The 20,400-nt window shown below is 47.7% G+C and overlaps 6 protein-coding genes across 6 annotated transcripts; 1 reads left to right on the forward strand and 5 right to left on the reverse strand.

The window, feature by feature from the left end:
- Nucleotides 1–706: 706 nt before the first annotated feature.
- On the reverse strand, nucleotides 707–2,226 carry F4817DRAFT_369111 (uncharacterized protein; the record flags this gene model as incomplete). The annotated part of the gene is made up of 2 exons (XM_049307315.1): nucleotides 707–1,944; nucleotides 2,001–2,226. 2 exons carry the CDS (start codon nucleotides 2,224–2,226, stop codon nucleotides 707–709), a joined length of 1,464 nt encoding a protein of 487 aa, XP_049154515.1.
- A 1,266-nt stretch (nucleotides 2,227–3,492) lies between these two features.
- F4817DRAFT_351896 (uncharacterized protein) lies at nucleotides 3,493–4,778 on the reverse strand. Its single transcript, XM_049305151.1, has 3 exons — nucleotides 4,476–4,778; nucleotides 4,340–4,422; nucleotides 3,493–4,222 (listed from the first exon to the last, which is right to left on the reverse strand). The coding sequence occupies exons 1-3, from the start codon at nucleotides 4,607–4,609 to the stop codon at nucleotides 3,978–3,980; spliced, it is 462 nt and encodes a 153-aa protein (XP_049154516.1). The 5' UTR covers nucleotides 4,610–4,778; the 3' UTR covers nucleotides 3,493–3,977.
- A 1,009-nt stretch (nucleotides 4,779–5,787) lies between these two features.
- Nucleotides 5,788–9,032, reverse strand: F4817DRAFT_286350 (putative C6 transcription factor). The gene is made up of 3 exons (XM_049299606.1): nucleotides 8,642–9,032; nucleotides 8,304–8,328; nucleotides 5,788–8,192 (listed from the first exon to the last, which is right to left on the reverse strand). The coding sequence occupies exons 1-3, from the start codon at nucleotides 8,842–8,844 to the stop codon at nucleotides 5,883–5,885; spliced, it is 2,538 nt and encodes an 845-aa protein (XP_049154517.1). The 5' UTR covers nucleotides 8,845–9,032; the 3' UTR covers nucleotides 5,788–5,882.
- Nucleotides 9,033–10,165: 1,133 nt separating this feature from the next.
- Nucleotides 10,166–11,954, reverse strand: F4817DRAFT_286430 (enolase C-terminal domain-like protein). Its single transcript, XM_049299607.1, has 4 exons — nucleotides 11,775–11,954; nucleotides 11,666–11,699; nucleotides 11,446–11,594; nucleotides 10,166–11,357 (listed from the first exon to the last, which is right to left on the reverse strand). Exons 1-4 carry the CDS (start codon nucleotides 11,842–11,844, stop codon nucleotides 10,309–10,311), a joined length of 1,302 nt encoding a protein of 433 aa, XP_049154518.1. The 5' UTR covers nucleotides 11,845–11,954; the 3' UTR covers nucleotides 10,166–10,308.
- Nucleotides 11,955–12,922: 968 nt separating this feature from the next.
- Nucleotides 12,923–14,810, forward strand: F4817DRAFT_286452 (NAD(P)-binding protein). Its single transcript, XM_049299608.1, has 2 exons — nucleotides 12,923–14,286; nucleotides 14,335–14,810. Exon 1 carries the CDS (start codon nucleotides 13,290–13,292, stop codon nucleotides 14,139–14,141), a length of 852 nt encoding a protein of 283 aa, XP_049154519.1. The 5' UTR covers nucleotides 12,923–13,289; the 3' UTR covers nucleotides 14,142–14,286; nucleotides 14,335–14,810.
- On the reverse strand, nucleotides 14,637–16,980 carry F4817DRAFT_286474 (HAD-superfamily hydrolase). Its single transcript, XM_049299609.1, has 2 exons — nucleotides 16,213–16,980; nucleotides 14,637–16,141 (listed from the first exon to the last, which is right to left on the reverse strand). The coding sequence occupies exons 1-2, from the start codon at nucleotides 16,563–16,565 to the stop codon at nucleotides 15,133–15,135; spliced, it is 1,362 nt and encodes a 453-aa protein (XP_049154520.1). The 5' UTR covers nucleotides 16,566–16,980; the 3' UTR covers nucleotides 14,637–15,132.
- Between the last annotated feature and the right edge of the window lie 3,420 nt (nucleotides 16,981–20,400).

The following is a 20,400-nucleotide window of genomic DNA, read 5'->3' on the forward strand; positions in this document are numbered from 1 at the left end:
GTTTATCCCTTAATATTGTGCTTTGCCAGACAGGCGGCTTGAATATGCTGTCTTCACCGAGCTCTCGAGTGTAGGTCGCAGTCTTATAACGGACGGCACACATCGTGACAATAATATCAGCGCATCATCATATAGCCAGATTTACCGGGATGAGTTCTAGCCCCCACACGTTGAGATCGAATAGGAAAGCTTTGGTGTCACCAGTGTATGACGTTGTGATTGGAAATTGGGTCAAGGCACATGAGACTGGCATACGTCATGACTTCTAAGACGCGGACGCAAGCGCGGAGGCTAACTGTAGTGTATAGTATCAACCACTTTATACAGCCTAGGAACATATTGATAACGAGATATGGTAGGTGGTAAGAAGCTTCACAGATTGTTCGATATGAGAACCAAGGTTGTTCGCATAACAGCGATTCTACTCAAGTATAAGACCGATGGTGATGTTAAATATTCCTTAAAAATGGGTTTAAGTTGAATCCCCTCCCCCACATGGCGATCCCATATGCCAACTCCAAGGCATAAAGCTCAATTACCGAATTGGTATGCCCGTTCTATGCCAGTATGCGCATGCGCAACTCTTAGCCAATTCTATATATTCCTTTGATATCTTAACCTTAGTCGCTGGCTATTTAAACCTTAGGTAGTTATTTGTGAATGTCATCAAGTGAATAGGGGCGAAGATGAGAGCATAATAGTTAATTCAAACTAGGACCTTAGCTAATTGGACTACTGCATCATCATGGTCCCATTCAACTAAACTCCGTTTCTTACTCTCTTCCATTTTCATTTCAATAAAAGGCTCCATCGGCTCGATCTGTTGTTGAGTGAGGAGGCTGAGTCTAGCGTGATGATCGCACTCCTCATTATCTCCAAAATATTCCGTGTCTAAGAACCTCCAGAATATGAAATCCAATGCCCAACTGTTTCTAGCTGCGTAATTAATCATCCATGTTCTCTTCTCCCAGCTGTTTCTCATTCTCTCTGAGAGAGGTACAGCTTCTTCTAGGGACGAGGAAGTAATCGTATTACCTGCGATTTCATAACGACCCTTCTTCTTCTTCTTTTCTTCAATCTCTAGCACTCGAAGGAATGTTTCTAGGCGAGGTTCGCATGCCTCCATCCAAGATTTATATCCACCATCCCAATATTCTGGACTTTTCAAGAGAAGCCACCAAGGGGGATCAAATGAGAACTGTGCCGGCGCAGCGTAAGCAAATTCCCAATCGATCACGCCGACTACGTGGTCATCTTTATCGATTAAAACGTTTGACGGACGCAGGTCTTCGGAATATAATCGAAAGCTGGAATCGTTGGCATCCTTTTTCCTAGCATCCAGTCCCGATGTAAGTCGCCCTTCTGATGCGAGCCGTCGGAAAAGCTGACGCGCTACGTACTTATCCCGCGCGTCATCTTCATCCAAGACGGCATCGTTATGTTGAAATGTAAGCTGTGCTAGATGCATGTCGGCCAGGGTGCAAAGCCATTCGGTAGAGGTATCGTAAGATCGGGATGGTAGTAATGTTGGAGCGACACCCGCAAACTCTAGTAGCGAGTTCATATTTTGAATGAGAGGTCTCCCGGACACGGAAATATCACCGTGTTCGTCTTGGTCTAGCGAACCAATTTTGGGGAATTTCAGCGTAGATAGCTGCAAGACGATATTGGCCATCTGCCCATAGAGAAACTCAAGCCGTCCCTCGTCGATGGTAGGATCTAACACAAGAGACTCGTCAGGTTCGAGAGCAGGGTCCTTAAGGGCATCAGACATCGTCCTCTCATGCTCGACATAGTCCATAATGATAAATGGGCCTAAGCCAACCGGGTTTTCTGCTGCTGTTCCGAAGTGATATATCTTGGGCACTGGAATAGTTGTATTCGCTGCGATATAACGCATTGTGGCGACCTCGTAGCGGACTTTCTCTTCTGGAAACTTGACACCTATTCATTCTTGGTTAATATACTTTAATACGTAAGGGGCGTCTATGATTCAGTACCTTTACAGGGGATTCTCATACCGGCGGACGAGCCATCTTTATATTCTAGCCGATAAAAGGCGTTATACCCTCCTCTAATCGGCTTATGCAGTTCTACAGCCTCGCCCGGCCGATATTTATTAATCAGACTGGCGATTCCGCGGTATATATGTGACTTGTTGAGTGACCTCTCCCATGCTTCGATATCTTGGTCACTTTTCTCCCAAGCAAGGTCATCCTTTTCCATACGGACATATCTTAGTTTTGGTGGCATGACTGAATACCAATGTTTTGAGAATAGGTCTCTCAGTCTCAACTCGATCGATTCACTATGTTTGGGAGCCTAAGGTTGTGATGTTATAGAAACGCAAAAGGACTGCTAATCTGTGCACCTTGGCCCACACACGTACAAGGGATGGATCAGTTAGGCATCTCAAGGACGTGTTTGTATAATCATACCTAAACGCCTCTAATTATACAACTGAATTATAAAACTAGGCAACCCCTCCGGATAAAGGGGTTATATGCGTGTATATCTGTAGTCGCTGTTGGTTTAAGCTTGTAATTTTCGCCTGATGGTTGTTCTAATTATATTGTTTTCTCACAAGATGGAACCAAACAGCATGGAAACAAGTGTGTTGTTCCGCGAGGAACTCTAACCTAATTACGGGAGCCTATGGCTAGTTATATGTACTAAACATGTTCTTTGTTCTAGATGTCCCATCTAGTAACCCGAGTGTAAAAACATCAGACTAACAGCCTACATGGAAAGTCTGTCATTTGATCGTTATATTGATCCGAGATGATAAGGCTGTATTCGAACGGAGACTCGGTGTGAGAAATGTATATACGTGACTGCAGCCTCTAGGGCTTGCAGCTTGAACTACAAAATAATTGAAGTGTCTCATAGCCCCGAATCTTCAAGATCTAAGTAGTGACCTCAACCCTAATTCTACATCAAAGGAGTACAACTCGTTTATCAAGTACGCTAGTTAATCTGTAGAACAGTTCAGAATGGCCGACAGCATTAGAATCCCTAATGATAAGGAGGAAGCTCTTATGAAAGCCTCCGCTGAGGCTTACAAAAAGCGTCGAGAGGAAGAGGCAAAACGTAAGCAATCTGAGGAATTGATGAAGGGAGCAGCTGATAATTCTAAGAGGAGACGAGAAGACAACAAAGTGAAGATGATCTAGTAATACTAGCCAAAACTTCCATATTGAAATGTAGAGATTGCTACGAAGTCGTATACGATTCTTCATAGCTAATAGCCTCGAACTATGTTCGCTTGCTTAATAGTATTTAGGACTTAGAAATTTATTCTTATCTTGTTACTTGAACCTGATCGATTTGTCTCAATAGTCTGCCAGGATTCTAAATGAAACATCTAGAACAAAGGACATGTTCAGTATGTATAGACGTAAACTCTCGTAGCTAGGTTAGAGTTCCTTGCGGAATAACGAAGTTGTTTCCTTGCTGTTCGGTTCCATCTCGTGACAGTCTTTACAGACAGCAGGTTGGACATAATAAAGGCGCGTTTTTTTACACTTCCCATTAATTAGCAAGGAACTTAGCCTCGGGATATATTAAAATCGTGACTATCCATAACTGCCCTTTCTAAAAATGGACCTTGGAAATACTTCCAAGCAAAATATAAATCAGTTTGCTTGACTAAAGCTTTAAGCCTCAAGTGACTCCTAATGTATCAAACAATAAAAGGACTTGGGTTCTTAGATAATAGCGAACTGGGTATCGTTGCGTTGCTAAAGTCAAGAGGTATGTATGTTACTTCTCATATACATCCCGCACAATTATAAACTTCTGCCTCGACCTCTTACGAATCTTTCAAGCAACTCCCCCTTCAAACACGCTAATTTCCATCTCTTCAGGGTATCGCTACCGTCTTCTATACTGCCGCACCTCTAATCGATTACCAGAAATTCCCTTTCTTGTCTCCTAAACTTCATCTGGACGGACTAGTACAAAGCACACTCCTACACTTACGCTTCAAGAGACATGGGAAACCCGGACGGGCCTGTGTACCTCTGAGAGATAGAAGCGCCGTTCTGCTCAGCGACGAGCTGGTCCGAAGTTATTTCGTACACGCCGGTGTAGTTGCTGTGGGAGTCCTGGGGCGTTGTGACGCTGAGCTTTAGGCCACCCTCAACCTTGTCAACGGCCCACGAGTACGCTCCCTTCTCTGCGCACCCTGTCCAGCCAACAGCCGGTAGGTAGTCAGGGCCCTCTGTGAGGAATTAGTATTCATGAGAATTCGGTAAATTTAGCTACGTCTTGCAGTAATGACTCCTCCGCCAACTTGACAGGAAGTGCATAAGACAAGCCGAATAAGAATGGTACATACGGAGCATGAGACTGCACTTTGCCGGTTCTGGATTACCAGAGGGCGATTCCGACGCCGGATCAGTAATAGCAAAGAACTCGTAACTAGTCGTGATGTTAGTTTATGGTCGACCATGCTTTGGAAAAATTTGACATACGTGCACATGACGCTGTGAGGAATGCAAGAAGCCGTGAAGTTGGATACGGTGAACCCAGTTGCGTATCTCGACTTGATAGCGGCGCCTGAGGCGGTAGCCGCGAAGAGGGTTGCGAGGAGAGTGTTGAGCTGCATATTGAATAACTAGCTGAATATTAAGTATTTAAACTATGTGTTTGGTTCTTGTTAAGCGAGTGTAGAAAGTTGAAAGATGATATAGAATAGCGAAAGATATCACGATGTGCTTCTCGATGCGATGTAATTATATACAAGCGGCGTCGTCTATTATATAAATGTCTACTCTCAAACTCAGCCACTTTCCCGTATTCAGTAGGCTTGGCTGCGTTGTCTGTCTTAAAACAGACAACTGTCGATAGCAAATACCACGTTGCATGCAACTGTGTTAAGCGACTTCATGCCGCGGATCTCAATTGGGTAGGCGATCATCTCGTATTTATGCCCGCAGGGTCCCTTAGGCGCCGAGTGCACAAGGGATGACGACATCCCATAAACTTCGCTACCCTTCATCTTAATCTTTAAAACATCCTTAATGATGAACGGAATTATCGTCACTTGGTTGTAGTGAGACTCGAATAGGGGTAGACTCAAATCACATACGGTATGAAAGATACCTAGATTATTTCATCCGTCGTAATCATCGAAGAGGTTAGTGCCAATGCTCACTCTACCACGAAACTGGTGGTCTGGTAGGGTGGATTGCGGCCGAAGCCGCGTTGAAGCCCAAAATAGGCTGAACTAAATACGAAAAAATACCTCTTTACTGTAGACAGCAGACAGCAGACAGCAGACAGCAGACAGCATCACGGGTTGGATGTTACGAACAAGCCTACCATAAACTTACCACAAGGTGAACACTTGCCCCCTGACGTACCTATATCAGATTATGAATCCCGGTCTATATGACAATTGATTATTGGCCTTATTTACACTGATAATCCCCACTCGCTAATCCTAGTAGAAGTCTTCCTCGGCGGGCTTGAAACATCGTTTTATTCTGTCAGGGGTTCGGTTTATGTGCCGAAGCCTTGCATCAATCATGTGCTTTTCAGGGTCTTCCGCGGAAATTCTTCGCTCCCGGCCGATGACATTTCGATCTCTGAAATCTCGTGTTTCCCACCCATGATCAACATGGCCCAGAATAGGTATCTCGAATATCTCAAGTATCGCAGCACCGGAGTTCGGCCACACATTCTCCATCGTCAGATCATACACAAATCCTAAATAGCCTCGGCCAAATCCTGATACTACTTCTCGTCCGTCTCTTCTTATTCAGTCTCTGTCGACGTGCTTTTGTGAAAATATCCAGTTCGCCTCTTAAAATTACAAGACAAGATAGTTTAGGTACATATAGTAGCAAGTTTTGCTATAATATAGACTACTACCGCTACTAGTTGGGTTGCTTATAGAGCCAATCGCTATTCGCATCAACCATAAAATTCGTAATGTTATATTCGTTCGCGACGCCGTTTGAATTACCCATACCGCCGCTACCGCCGCCTTCGTTATTCGCCGCGTTTTCCGAGCTCATCTCGATAGAATTCGGTGGGCCCGAAGATGCCTCGTGACTAAACGGTAACCGTGGTACGTTGAAGAAGTCGAAGACGTCCAAGTACTCCAGCTCGTTTGGCGCCGGCGTGCGCGCTGGAGTCACGCTTGGTCGGCGGCTCGGAGCACCCGCCAGGTGACGAGGCTGGCGGCTGATCAAGAAGTCAAGATCGAATGCGGTCCTTCTCATGTCTGCAAGTATCTTGACCGAAGACGGTGTGATCCGTTCCCCTGTCTGGCCTACTGCACGCTCGCTGTCGCTGTGCTCGTCGAGAACTCGTTGGAGTAGCTGACAATACCTCCCCGCTACCGGCCAGTACCTACCCATGTCTCGCAGTATATCGACGAGGAAGGCAATTTGTGGCGCTAATTTATGTTCTACTGTCGAGCCGTGGACGAGAAGGAGTCGGGCAGCTACCCACAACGTGAAAGCGAACGGAGGGCCGAGTTTATTTAGCATGCCATTTTGTACGACGAACTCCCCGAGAGCGGCAATATTCTCTACGGCGCTGAGGCAACGCTGACTTGCACCATACGAAGGAGTAAATATGGGTGATCTGGTAGTCGGGTACGCGGCCGACGAATGTAATCGAATCACGGCCGTGTGATAGGTCGCATGCAGCATAACCCATCCGCAGTTTAGAGTCTTGCTACCGCTAGGTTGAAACAGCTTAGCCATGTTGCCATATTCTCCCGGAAGACCGAATTTCCAGGATGCGAGGAGATTATCGAGCTCCTTGTATCTCAGCTGCCATTGCTCGACGTCTCCTAGCGCGCCGATGTCTACGGGCTGCTTCAGAAATTCGTGAATCTTGGATAGTATGCCGAGGATCTCAATGTAGTATGAGAAGGCACCCAGATTTTCCGGTTTGTTTTGTTCATGCTCCGGGAGGTCCGGAGGACGATCTTGAGTGTGGAACCACCTTGTTTCCACCTTTTGATTCTTAATCCACAGGTCATCCCGGCAGGGAAGTGTCCGGTCGATCTCCTTGTCGTTCAGAGCGAAGTCGAAGGCAGTGGCGATTGTAGCGTACCGATCCAAGAGGTATATCATCCAGAATAATCGCCGCCTTGACTCTTCCTCGATGAAATCTTTCGGCTCTGGCAAAACCATTGCTCGCAAGGTATATATCGAAGCATAGCTTGGCGATACGGAAAGCGAGTTGCTCTCGACAGCCAGACCTAGCTGCACGACAGAGCGAGTAATCAAGGCCATGATGTTCCAGCCTGGAGGACCGTTGCTGCTACCGCACAAGTCGAGTGCCAGGATGACTAGGGCCTGCAACGCCTTGACCGACGAGTTTTCCATGCCGTAGAGGAGAACCCTCTCTTTCGAGACGTCGTGGTAGTGCCGCCTTTTGTCTTCTGTGAGTCGGGCATCTGTCGAGTACCTTAGAGTAGCGGCGACAATAGCATGTAACAGTACCTTATCGGTGTCGTCTAGTGTCGAGGGTCCGAATAGTGAATCTAAGGTAGATTTCCTATGTAGGATAGGGCACCAGGTATTAATATGTTTGAAGTATAAATCTACTAACGCGTACAGGAGATCGTATGGTGGAAGATCCTGATCTGACGATATCTGCGTCTGACCTTGTGCCACGCTCATGCCGGGAGATCGAACTGGCTGTTGTTGCGACTGTCCGTAATATTCCTGAGCCGTAGGACCCGGTTGAAGGCCAGGCCCTAGCTGATTAGAGGGGGAGATGCCAGACATAGGCATCTGTGATTGGAAACCATCATGCACAGAGTGAATTGACGGGGTCGGAGGAGGTAAGCCAAAGTCGACATGTTGTGACGTCGTAGGGAACGTGGAAGGCTTTTGCAAAAACAATGCAGTCTCAGCTTGGGGAGTCCTGATAGATTCACCAGGCCGGAACAGCGACGCTGGGTCACGCGGTGTGCCGTGATCGCTCGGTAGACTTGGGTTGCTGTTGCGCACGCTCTGGGCAATGTTGTGGTGAGCGTGGTTAATAAAGGATGCCTGCAAGATCTCGGAATGAGATCTCAGTATCTCCTCAAGTTTATCGAGCCTCTGCTCCAGCTCCCGGCCGTAGCCAGCTCTCAAGCCGGGCTTCTTGCGTTCGCGATATTCGCAAAAGACAGAATTTCGCCTGCACCAACCACATGACGGTTGTCCACGATCGCATTTTACCTTTAAAGGAGTAAGTACATATATATATATATATAGATTCGCTAAAGGGAAAATGCCGGGTAGTAAGTTTATATGAAGGTGAAGGTGAAGGTGAAGGTGGTTGAAACAAACCTTTCTTTGTTTGCAAGTTTCACAACTTCAATTTAGCATATAGATGTTAGCGTGCTTCGTTCGAGGTGAGACGATGAATAAGACGATATAAATGTATAAGACCAGTCGATATGCGGTAATGAGCTAATAGGGAAAAAGGGTTGGGGGGCGATGATCTGAATGCGGAGATGAGGAGATGAGGAGATGAGGGATATCAGATGGATCAAACATCGACAGGCCAAGACCAAGGCAATTGGAGAATAGGTAGAGAATAAAGAATAGATCATACTAAAGTCTGTCGGATAATAATATAAGAAACAGTAGCTTGAAATTCATTGGATAAGAAAAATACAACTCACGAGACGGAAATTGGTCTCTTGCGTTTCCCGTTACGCACAGCGCCGGTACTGTCGTGGTCGTCGTCTTGATCATTCTCGTCCCCGCTCTGCAGGGCGTTATTACCGTCGTCGCTGTCGGGTTCCTGTTTGCTGTGTAGCGACACGTGGTTCTGCTGCTGGGGTCCGGATACGGCTCCGTTCTGAGATTGAGCAGCTTGCATCATGTCTCGGTATCAATTACAAACTTTGGACCTCTGCGACTCGGGCTTTGTGGGCGACAGCATCGCGAGCCGGCTCTCGACTTCGGGGTAATGTTGAGTAGAGGAGAGACGTGTGTTAAGTGGAAGGGGGCTGGCCGAGCTAGTTGTGCCTCGGCTGGGGTCTCGAATTCTTTTTTTTTCTCTCCCTCTATTTTAGGCCATGGAGAATTGTGGATTATGGGGGGAGGGAAAATGAGGAAAAAATGATTTGAAAAAATAATAGTCACGCCAAGATAAAATTCTAGAGGCTCGCGGGTGCTAATTACGAAATATCAAAGTACTAAACCCTGAATGGACTTGTTCATGGGGTATCAAGCTCTTGTAGCTTTTGTAGTACCTGACTAGGTAGTCATGTAGACACGATATAATAGGCGGTCTGGTATTAACTGCGATAGAGCCATGGGAGAGACGAAGAGAGTGGGTGATAGATCGGTCGATGATGGGTAGGTATCCGAAGAAGACCGGAGGACGACTGTTTCTGAGAGTATTGATACAAAATACAAACTCATCAACTAAGAGGCTTTAAAGATTTAGACGGGCAGTTATAATTACCTTAGGTACTAGTATAATCAAGTAGTCGAGGATATAAATGCCCGTCTACAATACCTGTTTCGTATTACATTTTCCCTAATTTTCCTAGCTTCTTTGCCAACCTAGAGAGGATCTCTACCACCATTTGCGGGGGAAATCAGTGGATGGTACTGGCTGAGATGTCAAGCCCAGAAGCGTGGAGGGAAAAGTTGGGGAGACCAAGAAGGGAAGGGGTGTGAGGGAGTGGAGGAGGTTCAGATGCGGAGACCAATGATATATTCTCGGTCAGGGTATTCCGTATTTCTTGGCTATTTGCAGGGATGTTCCCTCCATCACACGTAGTCCCCCGAGGCCTGTCGTTTGTAAACTGCGACTCTATGAAATCTCGTAGAGAATCTCACATTTCCAATCATCTTTACTTCAAGCTCGAGTTGACATTTTACCTAATTCGAATTTCTTTTCTTTATACTTAAGCAAGTATAATTCATACTAAGCTTTATATATATATATATATGGCATGTGTTGAACGCGAACGCTCCTATCCAAGATCCAAGATCCAAGATCCAAGATACCTTCCTAACGCGCAAGTCCCGACCCAGCAGCCATTGCATGCAAGTCGACCATTACTACATTAGGCGGATAACCCTCCGTAGGATTCCGTTCCAATAGCGGAAGTATTTACCGGATTTTCAGCATATGTCCAACTGCCGGTATTTCATTTCATGCTTTCCTCACCCTCCTATTTCTAGTGTTTTTCTGTGCCCAGCATTCACTTGAGTAAGTACGAGTAAGGATGATATGGGTATGAGTATGAGTATGGGTATTCTGGTCGTTCGAATTCGTGCCTTTTCTTTTCTAGGCGCACGTAACCATGTTCTTTACGCCCTCGGTCAGACGCTAGTTTTTCTTCTCGGTAGGTTCCGCCTCCGCCTCCGCGTTCTGGTCGGGCAGCCCTGTTGCGGTCTGCAATATGCTCGCCGCCGGCGGACTTAATAGATAGTCCGACGGAATCAGCTTCGATCTAGCGGCGGGGTTCAAGGTAAGGCCAAAGCCAGGCTTATCGAGGTCGGCCGCAGTCAGGAAACCTTTGGTCGGAATAGGTTCGTCGAGGAAGAGATCGCCGAAGACCGGTAAAACACTCTTTCCGTCAGGGGAGTTGGCTAAATACTCTTGGAAGGGAGTATTAGGTTGGGAGATGACGAAGTGGTAGCTATAAGGTCCGCTCGCGTGAGGCACGACAGGAATATCGTAGGCGGCAGCCATAGCAGAGACCTTGAGAAGCTCTGTCATGCCGCCGAGCCACATTACGTCGGGTTGGATGATGTCGAGATTGCGCCCCTCGATCAGCTTACGGAATCCGTACCTCGAGTACTCGTGTTCTCCCGTTGTGAACTTGAGCGTAGGATGCGCCCTTTTGATCTGCTCGAAGCCGTCGGTATCGTCAGGGCTCAAGCACTCCTCCCACCAGTTGATGTTCAAGTCTTCACACTTCTTAGCGATCTCGATAGTGTACGACACGTTCAAGCTCATGTAGCAATCGACCATTATGGGGAAGTCTGGTCCCACACTCTCGCGATGCTTGCGGAGGAACTCTATGTTCTTCCTCAGACCCTCGTGGCCGTCGGCCGGGCAGAACGGAAGTGGAACCTTAGCTCCCCAGAAACCCATCGCCTTCGCAGCAGTCGGCTCTGGTCCCGTGCAGTAAAAGTCTATCCGCTCCCGCGCCGCGCCGCCGATGAGCCTATATACGGGCTCGTTCCTCAGCTTGCCGAGCAAGTCCCAAAGGGCGAGGTCGATAACAGAGATGATAGCTATCGGTAGTCCTTTGCGGCCGTAAAACATAGAGGCTCGGTACATCTGTTCGAACAGCAGGTTGGTATTTCTAGGGTCGGCACCGATCAGGAACCGCTCGAAGTGTTTGTGAACGATCCAGCAAGCTGGCGGGCCTACGTAGAAAGTATACATTAGTATATACATCTTACTATGTCCAATGGGTAATTGTAATAATCCACGCAACGAAATGGGAGTTTGTACCGCCAAAGCCCGTCGCGAAGCCTACCGTGCCATCGGTAGCCTCGATCTCGATAAGGAACGATCCGAGGACGTTAATACCCCAGCTTGTACGCGATTTCTTATACTTATCCCATATGGAACACGGCGTTGAGATATCCGTGTCGATTAGCCTACAGTAGTGCTGATATCAGTCTCGCCGTCTTAAGGTTCTCTCGTCAGAAATGTCAGCTCAGCTACTCACCAATGGCCACCCTTAACGTTGTGATAGTCACCACCTATATCAAGTTAGTTACCGTCTGACTGGTCATCCCCGCACATCCCCGTCTCAATATATAGGGTAGCTTGCATACCTGAGCCGACGCCGCCAATCACATACGACCTGATGGCTTTGATGGTGGGAAATTGTCTCACGGAAGCCATCGTGGGACTCTATCACCTTGGGACAAGTCGTTTCGTAGGTTTACTTCCCGCTAACTGCCAACTATACCACCAATATGTGGTTTGTTACGGGAGCGTCTTAATATAAAGACGGAGAGGGGGAGAGAGGCAAGGGAGAAGGGAGGAAAAAGTAGAGTAGCAGCGTCAGAGAAGCACATCCGCAATGCGTCGCGGCCGGAATATTAAATACGTCTAGAGCAAATTATAGTAGCGTCAAGCTCGGCTTCCCGAACAGCGACGTGCCCTGGGTTTTTGTAGGCGATACCCCAAAGACCGAGCAGGTCCGTAGGCAGCGGGGTGGCCGGGATAGCCTTGGAAGCGTTCTAGCTCGTTGCCAATCGTCCCCGTTCGTCCCCATTCGTTCCAGTTGTTGGTTTTCTACATGGGATGGTATATGGGTCTAGCTCGCACTTACACATGCATTACGTTTCATGAGAAGACTTGTCGTCCTAGTCTATATGTAGATCGGTCTCCAATCGCCCGACAATGACAATAACGTAGCTCATCTCGAGCTCCTATCGAATAGACATCGTATCAGCACAAGTCACGAGGACGATAATATGCTGCAAGCCCATACAACCTACATATATAGACGCATAACAGGTTGCGTTATAGGTTAGCATTCCATATAAGTGAAGCGTCTGGGATATGACGTGGTATCCCCCCGCGATGGATTCATATATTTCCACTAATGCTACAGTGAGGGCGAGCTGGAATGAAACACGAAACACACGAGCTGCGATGTATTACGGGAGCTTACAGGTAATATTAGAAAGAAACGACTGCGCTGCTAACATCAAACGTCATAATTAAAACTTTCACGTGTAGGATGAGAACCAAGGAGACCTGCACTTTCGATACATATTTCTTGGTTAATAGGTACCGAGGCGGGCCACCTGCGTCTTTTTGTCTTTTTCGGTCTAAGGCCCAGATGAAATCTCGCTACGCATTACACCGAGATCGTGGGGTCAAGTGCTGATCGCACGCGGCCGGGGTCTATAGCTCGAGACGCCATAAGCTTGAACTAACCAGGTTACTATAGTAGTAAGTTGGAGATGTGTGAGTATGGTTATTCGTGCGTAGCTTGAGTATTTACATGTTATCGAGAAAATAAATTTAGTTCAAGTAAATATTCACTTATACTTCACTTATACTTTACTTACAGTATAACTACAACAACGACTAAATTATATCATTGAATCTTCACACGCCAAGGCTAGCTACATGTATTTACCCCTTTACAAAGTACCCCGCCATACTTGGAACCCCAAAAGCTCCCCTCATCTGCAGCATATTTCGAATGCTTCCGAGAAAGAAAAGCATATCACAGCTCGAAACTTGACCGAGCGAGCTTCTTCACCTTCCAATTTGTCCTACCCACACATTCCCTACTTGGAATAAAACATACACAAACCACGTACAACAATATGCCGGCGACAAACCTGCTGCGGGGCAAAACCGCCATCATAACGGGGGGCACCACGGGTATTGGCCGAGCCATTGCCCTCGAATATCTGCGTCAGGGGTCCAACGTAGTAGTGAACCACCTCGGTCTCGAGCGCGACCAGCCTCATCTTGAATCGCTACTCGCCGAAGCCGAATCTCTTAAGACCTCCAACACCGACTCCAACACAACAATAGGCTCTCTCGACCATCTCGCCGGCGACGTCTCGGACCCAGCCACAGGACCCGCGCTCGTAGCTCACGCCGTCTCGCGCTTCGGCCGCTTAGACATATGCGTGAGCAATGCGGGAATCTGCCAATTCGCAGAGTTCCTGACTTTAACCGGGGACCTGTGGTCGCGGACGGTGCGCACGAATCTCGACGGGGCGTTTTACGTCGTGCAAGCTGCGGCGCGGCAGATGGCTTCTCAAGAGCCGTTACCATCGTCCTCTTCTTCGTGGAGAAAACCGCAACGCGGGTCCATCATCGGATTAAGTTCCATCTCGGCGTTAGTAGGCGGCGGGCAGCAGACGCACTACACGCCGACGAAAGCCGGGGTACTGTCGCTGATGCAGAGCTGCGCGGTGGCGTTAGGTTCGCACGGTATCCGGTGCAATGCGCTGCTTCCGGGCACGATTCGGACGCAACTCAACGACGAGGATCTGGCTGATGATGCGAAGCGGGCTTATATGGAGGGTCGTATTCCGCTGGGACGCACCGGCGACCCCCGCGATATGGCGGGACCGGCCGTCTTCCTCGCCTCCGACGAGCTGAGTGGTTATGTGACCGGTTCGCAGCTACTGGTTGACGGCGGTTTATTTGTTCATTTACAGTGACGAAATACCGGTTGGCAACTCTGATGATGGCGAAATCCCACCTACTGATGGGTCGGAATCGATATGCACATCCATCTATCCACCATCATCGGGAATCCGGGCCCCTATTCCCATTCTCGCCCTCCATCTTAAACCCAATGACACCGTGCGTATTCGCCTTGCCAACACGCATCCAACCATTAACAGTATCCAGGCTGGCAGTTAGGCAAACACGTACCTGTTCCAAGCACGTACATATTTACATAAGGGCGCATGTGCGAAGATGCCGAGAAGAATGGGTGGATAGCAAGGCGGTTTATGTGGAAACGTCGCAGATCGCGGTGGCAAATGTGACATTCGAATAATATTATCGAAATGTGGGCTGATCCGGGGGTTCAAGTTGATTAACCGTTGATTTGAGGCTCAAAAAGTAGGGTCGAGAGACGATATATTAAAGGTCTGCGTGGTTATGATTGGTGCTAGAATATAGTAGTTATGTGTCACCGTTCATCGACACGATGCTTACCAGCTTATTAGCAAAGCAATAGTAAGAGCTGAGATATCCCAGAGGTTCATCAATGCAACATCAGAAGCGTTCTTCGCTCCAAAGCTGAGAATTTTTGCCGGGTTAAGATGCCGAAGTAGTAGATGTAACGTGGAAACCGCCTTACCATACAGTCACATCGCACAGTTGGGCCACAAAATGGCAGTGAAATTATAAAATATGCTTCATTAAGAGAACCTGATATTTCAGTTTTATATCAATAACGCCACCTAATGCACATTATATCCAACAGTATTCAGATAGACACAAGCTCCGTCTGACCCCAATAATGATATCCCTAGTGATACCCGAACGAATGCCCCTTTCTACAGCATGATTCCATGCGCGAAGAGTATATGGTGATAAATAGAATAGTAGAACAGAAAGACAAGAGTAAATGTAATGAACAATGGTATCGTGAAAATGTTGCCTCTAAAAAGTAAACCCGGGTTCGTGATATTCGTAACATCATGCAGTAAGCTCAAGGTGGCGCTCCTCAGCAGGGCTGAATACGGCGCAGTCTTGAGCTTCTTCCAAGCTCAGCTTGGGCATATCGGAAAGACGGGGCTTCCGCGTCTGGTTCTTCTTCCTGCGCTCTATCTCGCGCTCGATTCCGTGGTTCACAGCATCTAGAACTGTATTCACGGTGACGCGAGGCTTGTAGGCCGGTTCGGTGCCATCCTGATAGACACCAGTCTTGACCAGGATACTGTACCAGTCGTTCTCGGCCTTCTCGTTGTATTGGTTGGTTCCTCGGATATCGCTCTCGGGAGTATCGCCGACAAAGTAGACAGTCTCCGGGGGCTTGTTTAGACCATGCTCGTTCATGCGCCATCGCTTCAGCAGGCGTGTGGCGAACTCGAACGTTCCGATCTGAGGCTTGCCGAAGGCGTGAGTCTCCAATGTCTTACCCTTGGTGACCTCCTTGAACGTGTATTCGACGATACCCCGTAAGGCGCCCATGCCGAGGCGGACGTTGTCGTGTGCGGCAGACCAGACCACGTCGTTGTGAGAGAAGTAGATCGGCGGGCCCTCGTCAAAGGTCTCGGATAGAGTTCCGATGCGACCACCCTTGGACATGGCCAGGTCTAAGATGATCTGCAGGTCTCCCGCCCAATCACGCGAATCGGCAAAGACGAAGATGGCTTCGATAGTAACTTTGTTAAAGTCACGCTCCTTCGAGTTTCGATGCTCCTCAGGTGTCAGTTTGCGGAACGGCGTCGTAGCAGCATCGGCCTTGATGATGTCGCCGGGGGTGACGACATCCTTAAAGCCGTAGCCTTGAGCGACGGTACGGCACTTCTCGCCTTCGCCGCCTACAACCAGGACCGTGTTGTACTTGTTGGCCATCTCGGACATGGGCGTGTGCCCACAGATAAACTGAGCCGGGGAGATCTCGATGTCCAGCTGGCTGGAGAGATCGCCGCAACGCTCCGCCTCGGTTTTACCGCCGCCGTTGGTCAAAAAGATATACGGACTGCATTAGTTAGTATGGATCGCTCGACTTTTATATTGATGTTTCTGGTTTAGGGCTAAGACGGTACTTACATCTTGATTCCATATTTGTTATTGCCGTTCAGAACTTTCATGGCCTGGACGGCTTCGGGGATGGGACGGCCACCTCGGACTAGGACGCCGTCGATGTCGAAGGCGAAGGCGAAGCTGTCGGCAACGAGCTCTTGGTCGATGGGAGGAGAGATAGGAGAGATAGCCGCGTCCGATTCCGGGGCTGAAGACGTGGCGCTAGCGGCCGGGCTCAGCGACGGGGCCGTCTCCGAGTCGGACGGGCTGGCAGCCGGAGAACCGACGAGCAGCTTGCGGGCAAGATCGGTTCGGGCTGTCTCGATCTCGTCGACAAAGCTGCCGCGGTGGAAGGTAGGCTGTTGCGGTTCCAAAGACATGGTAAAAAAAGAGAAAATGTAATGATCGAACTCTACACGCGATATAAAAGCAAATAGGTAACTGTGGGCTTAAAAAGGACCAGCCAAGGCGGTTGTTGTTGTTATTGTTCTGTTGAATGTCTTGCAGATTTTACTCCTTAAGACGAAGGATACTCGAGGTCCTGTTGAGTAGCCGATGCGTTGACTAAGGAGGAAAAATCAAGTCCATTTTCGAGAAGCTGGGTAAGGGGATATATATATTTACCTACATAAACGACCCGGCATCGAGAAGGGTGGTTCTATCTGGTACATCTAGAGGTAAGAGTAAATACATACCGTCATTTGATAACATCGACAAAGCAGCAGGAACGTATACACTACCGTCAACGACTACTGGACATGTACAATGATGTGTGATATGTGGCTACGTACTAGTTTAGATGTACTATGATAAAAGTGTGGATGGGGGGTGTTTGCTGTATGGATCCGGCCTTATACTAACCGGCCAGGGGTGCTATACAGAGTATAGTACTTGTATACTACTGACTTATACACGGTAACGGGTGTGTACAAGCTAGAAGGCGAACGGCTCGGTTATCGCATCGCCAGGTACGTATATACTCACTCAGCATTGATGTATACACGGTGAGATTTGAGTCGCCGAGCGCGGAAAGCCAATGAAAAATGATGTACTTGGGTCCTTTAGCATCTGAACGACAAATCTAACCTATTAGATTTGAGGTATTGTCTCACTACTTGCCAATATCAGCCTTGTGTGTGTCTAGCGTTACCGATCTGTAACATTAAGGTCTACTCTGCGTCTCGGTGACTGTACATGTGCCCGTAACTTTTCAAGGGTTCTTCACAGGGACTACATACGTACCTATGTAGGGAGGCGAAGTACGAGTATACTTGGCTTTCTTGTATAGTGTACTGTGCGTACTTACGTTCGCAAGCGTATGGTAGAAGAGGAATTCGCGAATGAGATGAGAGAACCGGTTACTACCTTTACAAGGATCGAAAATCAGGGTCTTTCTCCTCTCCTTTGTTCTTCGCTTGGACTGCCGAACCTGGCAAGGCCGGGCCCCGTCACGGCTTGGAAGCATCGAGCAACCCGACAAGTCTTCGTGGTGTGCAGAACCAACGACGTTAGCCTTGCCAGGTATGGATGACGCTGTTTCCAAAAAGAGATATGATCTATGACGTTAGCTAGTTAGACGCCGCGCTTAGCAGTGCTATCTATCCGGCTTCCTGCGCCGGAGGCTAGCTCGCATACTTTACGAAGATGTAATCATGCTTTTGGCGATGCTTGGAATCAATAAACGATTGTACCATCTAGGATGTTACTTTGTAATATTCTCCGACCTCGAGAACCCGTCAGCCCGCCTCGCGGGCTGTCATCAGGATAATTACTAGCGATGCATGTATGTAGCCCCAAATAGCACCAGGCTAGATATATTGGGTTACATAAGGCCAAACTAGAACCCTACGACTCCTGTAGGGATAGCCCGAGTAGGCAGGCGAGCGACCAACTCGGTTTAGAGCTTGAGGCACGTGTAAGCCGACTCTTCACTTCTTTACTCGAAGTTGATGGGACATGACGGCTGCGGTGCTATTACTCGGGCCGTAATATAGACCTTCCAGGCCTGAAGCGAAAGCAAGCGAGCGCCTAGCATCCCTTTCTTCTACGTTGGGTAGGTCGACACTCCCATGGATATGGCTGAAATCTATAACGACGTATCACTCCGTCAGAAGTCGCCGTTTTGCGTTGCTTTCTTCCGTTACATAACCCGGGGGGAGGCCTTACCCAAGAGACGCACGATGCAAGGATCTCTGATAGATCGGACCGAGAAGCCAGGCTTCTGGATGCTTGAATGTTGCAATGGTTCTCTAGGCCATCTTATCATCTTCTGCATCTGAAAGCGCGTCTACGAGTAGGTATCTCTCCACTGAATTATATAAATCTGGTACGACATGGCGGTTAAAGAAGGATATAGATGTCCACAGTAATTATAGACACTGTCGATGTATGATTTTCCAGGTGCAACGTATAAGATGAATTGATTGGATTGTGATGGATTGTAATAAAGACGTGAAGGTGTTATCGAGCGATTAGAGAAAAGAGTAGAAGTCGGACAGCCGCAGAAACACTGACGTCAAGTGCAGCTGTATAAGTGGACACTTTAGTGGGGACTCTTAAATCTTTTTAATGCAATGTTTGGGATTATTCTTATGCCTGTTCGGCGGTTTTAACCCCTGATCCCTCTCGGCAGCATTAGCCACCCTTTGGCCGAACACACCCCTCCGCCCCTCCCCCTTTTTTTCTATTTACCCCTCAATCAAAGGACGTTATACACCCCAAAGTGCCCCCCATTCTGCCATTCCAAGACTTCAGATTCCCCTGGAGATCCATTGGCACAACCCATCAGCCATCCATCAGCCACTCCATTCGATATAGCTCGATATAGTCGATATACGTACACGGCTCCCCTGGAGCTACGGATGTCCACATAAGGTAAGCGACGAGTCAATCAGCCTGTGAACGGTGTTACGACGGCGGTTATAACGGAAGGGAACATCTCACATTTCCGACTATGTTAACAAATCATCCATGCCTAGACCATGTAGACCGGCCTAAATTCGACGGTAGCATGTTCATGTTCATATGCTATGTTTACAGGCATCTCCCTCATAGATTAGGTGTCTAAGTATGCAAGGGCCCATTCGTGAGGGAATACATCCATACGCCTGACGTGCTTTCGTAGTGAATCGAGTAAGCTACGTGTGTTTACTTCCAGACAAGCTTTTTGAGAAATAGTACGAGAGAACTAGATGATGATATACAGGGGAAGATTCCCGTCATCCTCTATCTTGTGTTAGTATCTTGACTCTTATCAAATAGTCAACTATCAAATATAGAAGCATCTGGTTAGGACTTGTACTGTCAAGACTATGTAGATAGTAAAAATGTGACTAGAAGTAAACGGCTCTGAATAGACAAGTTGATCATCATAGCAATATCCACCGATGCTCGTGTCGATATCCATATTCTACTCCTCCCCCGGACCCGTATTCTAGTGTAGCCCCGACTTCCCCATGTCTCCGGTTCAGGTAGCAGCCGTCGGGCTCGGTTTAAACACTTGATAGGCCCTACCGACATTCTCACTTACAATCCGAATCCACTCTCAGCTACAATAGTGTAGATCTTTGGGGAAGGAAATCCACAACGATCGAGGATCGGTTTAGTATTATTATCCAAAACAGGGACTCCACGGAGAAAAGAAAGGCATATGGTTGTACAATGTCATTAGTGCAGCATTCTAACGTTAGAGGTTGAAGATAGTCGACTTGTGCGGATTACTACAAGCAGCTAAGATCTGACCGCTCGAGTCTAAAATTCTACTAAAATTCTACTAAAATTCTCTGACCTGTCTGTTTCTTGATACCTGTAGGGTTTGTTACTCGTCAAAGCTATCAACCAGCAGTGTTACAGCGTAGTCATCTATCATATCTTTGTCAGAATCATGCGACTAGAGATCCACGTAATACCCACAATAGAAATCGGTTGGCTCGAATGGAACGAAAGGTTACGAGTAAGGAAGCCTATCATTATTTAACGACTCGAGCCCAGTAGTCTGGATTGCCCTACTAGGCGACATGTTGCATCCACCCATGTTTATATTGACAGCTAAGTAATATTATCTCACCGTCACATGAGGAGTTTAACATCGTGCTTTAGACATGTGTAAGACTAGAGTCAAAAAGAATTCGGACCTACACTTGAATCGTACTGAAGACGGCGACTAGAAAAAATATCAAAACCCTAATCTCTGTTAGATCTGGCCATCTATCCTAT

The sequence above is a fragment of the Daldinia loculata genome (genome assembly GCF_022478755.1).
Source record: "Daldinia loculata strain CBS 113971 unplaced genomic scaffold F4817scaffold_80, whole genome shotgun sequence".
Taxonomy (NCBI): domain Eukaryota; kingdom Fungi; phylum Ascomycota; class Sordariomycetes; order Xylariales; family Hypoxylaceae; genus Daldinia; species Daldinia loculata.

Coding starts and splice junctions, on each gene's coding strand:
- F4817DRAFT_351896 (XM_049305151.1), bottom strand. CDS start 4,609: ATGCAGCTCAACACTCTCCTCGCAACCCTCTTCGCGGCTACCGCCTCA. Junction 4,423..4,475: donor CCTCACAGCGTCATGTGCAC/GTATGTCAAATT, acceptor CATCACGACTAG/TTACGAGTTCTTTGCTATTA. Junction 4,223..4,339: donor AAAGTGCAGTCTCATGCTCC/GTATGTACCATT, acceptor AATTCCTCACAG/AGGGCCCTGACTACCTACCG.
- F4817DRAFT_286350 (XM_049299606.1), bottom strand. CDS start 8,844: ATGATGCAAGCTGCTCAATCTCAGAACGGAGCCGTATCCGGACCCCAG. Junction 8,329..8,641: donor AAGAGACCAATTTCCGTCTC/GTGAGTTGTATT, acceptor GCTAAATTGAAG/TTGTGAAACTTGCAAACAAA. Junction 8,193..8,303: donor AAACTTGCAAACAAAGAAAG/GTTTGTTTCAAC, acceptor ACTCCTTTAAAG/GTAAAATGCGATCGTGGACA.
- F4817DRAFT_286430 (XM_049299607.1), bottom strand. CDS start 11,844: ATGGCTTCCGTGAGACAATTTCCCACCATCAAAGCCATCAGGTCGTAT. Junction 11,595..11,665: donor AACGTTAAGGGTGGCCATTG/GTGAGTAGCTGA, acceptor GCACTACTGTAG/GCTAATCGACACGGATATCT. Junction 11,358..11,445: donor CTTCGCGACGGGCTTTGGCG/GTACAAACTCCC, acceptor CTTTCTACGTAG/GCCCGCCAGCTTGCTGGATC.
- F4817DRAFT_286452 (XM_049299608.1), top strand. CDS start 13,290: ATGCCGGCGACAAACCTGCTGCGGGGCAAAACCGCCATCATAACGGGG.
- F4817DRAFT_286474 (XM_049299609.1), bottom strand. CDS start 16,565: ATGTCTTTGGAACCGCAACAGCCTACCTTCCACCGCGGCAGCTTTGTC. Junction 16,142..16,212: donor AACAAATATGGAATCAAGAT/GTAAGTACCGTC, acceptor TAACTAATGCAG/TCCGTATATCTTTTTGACCA.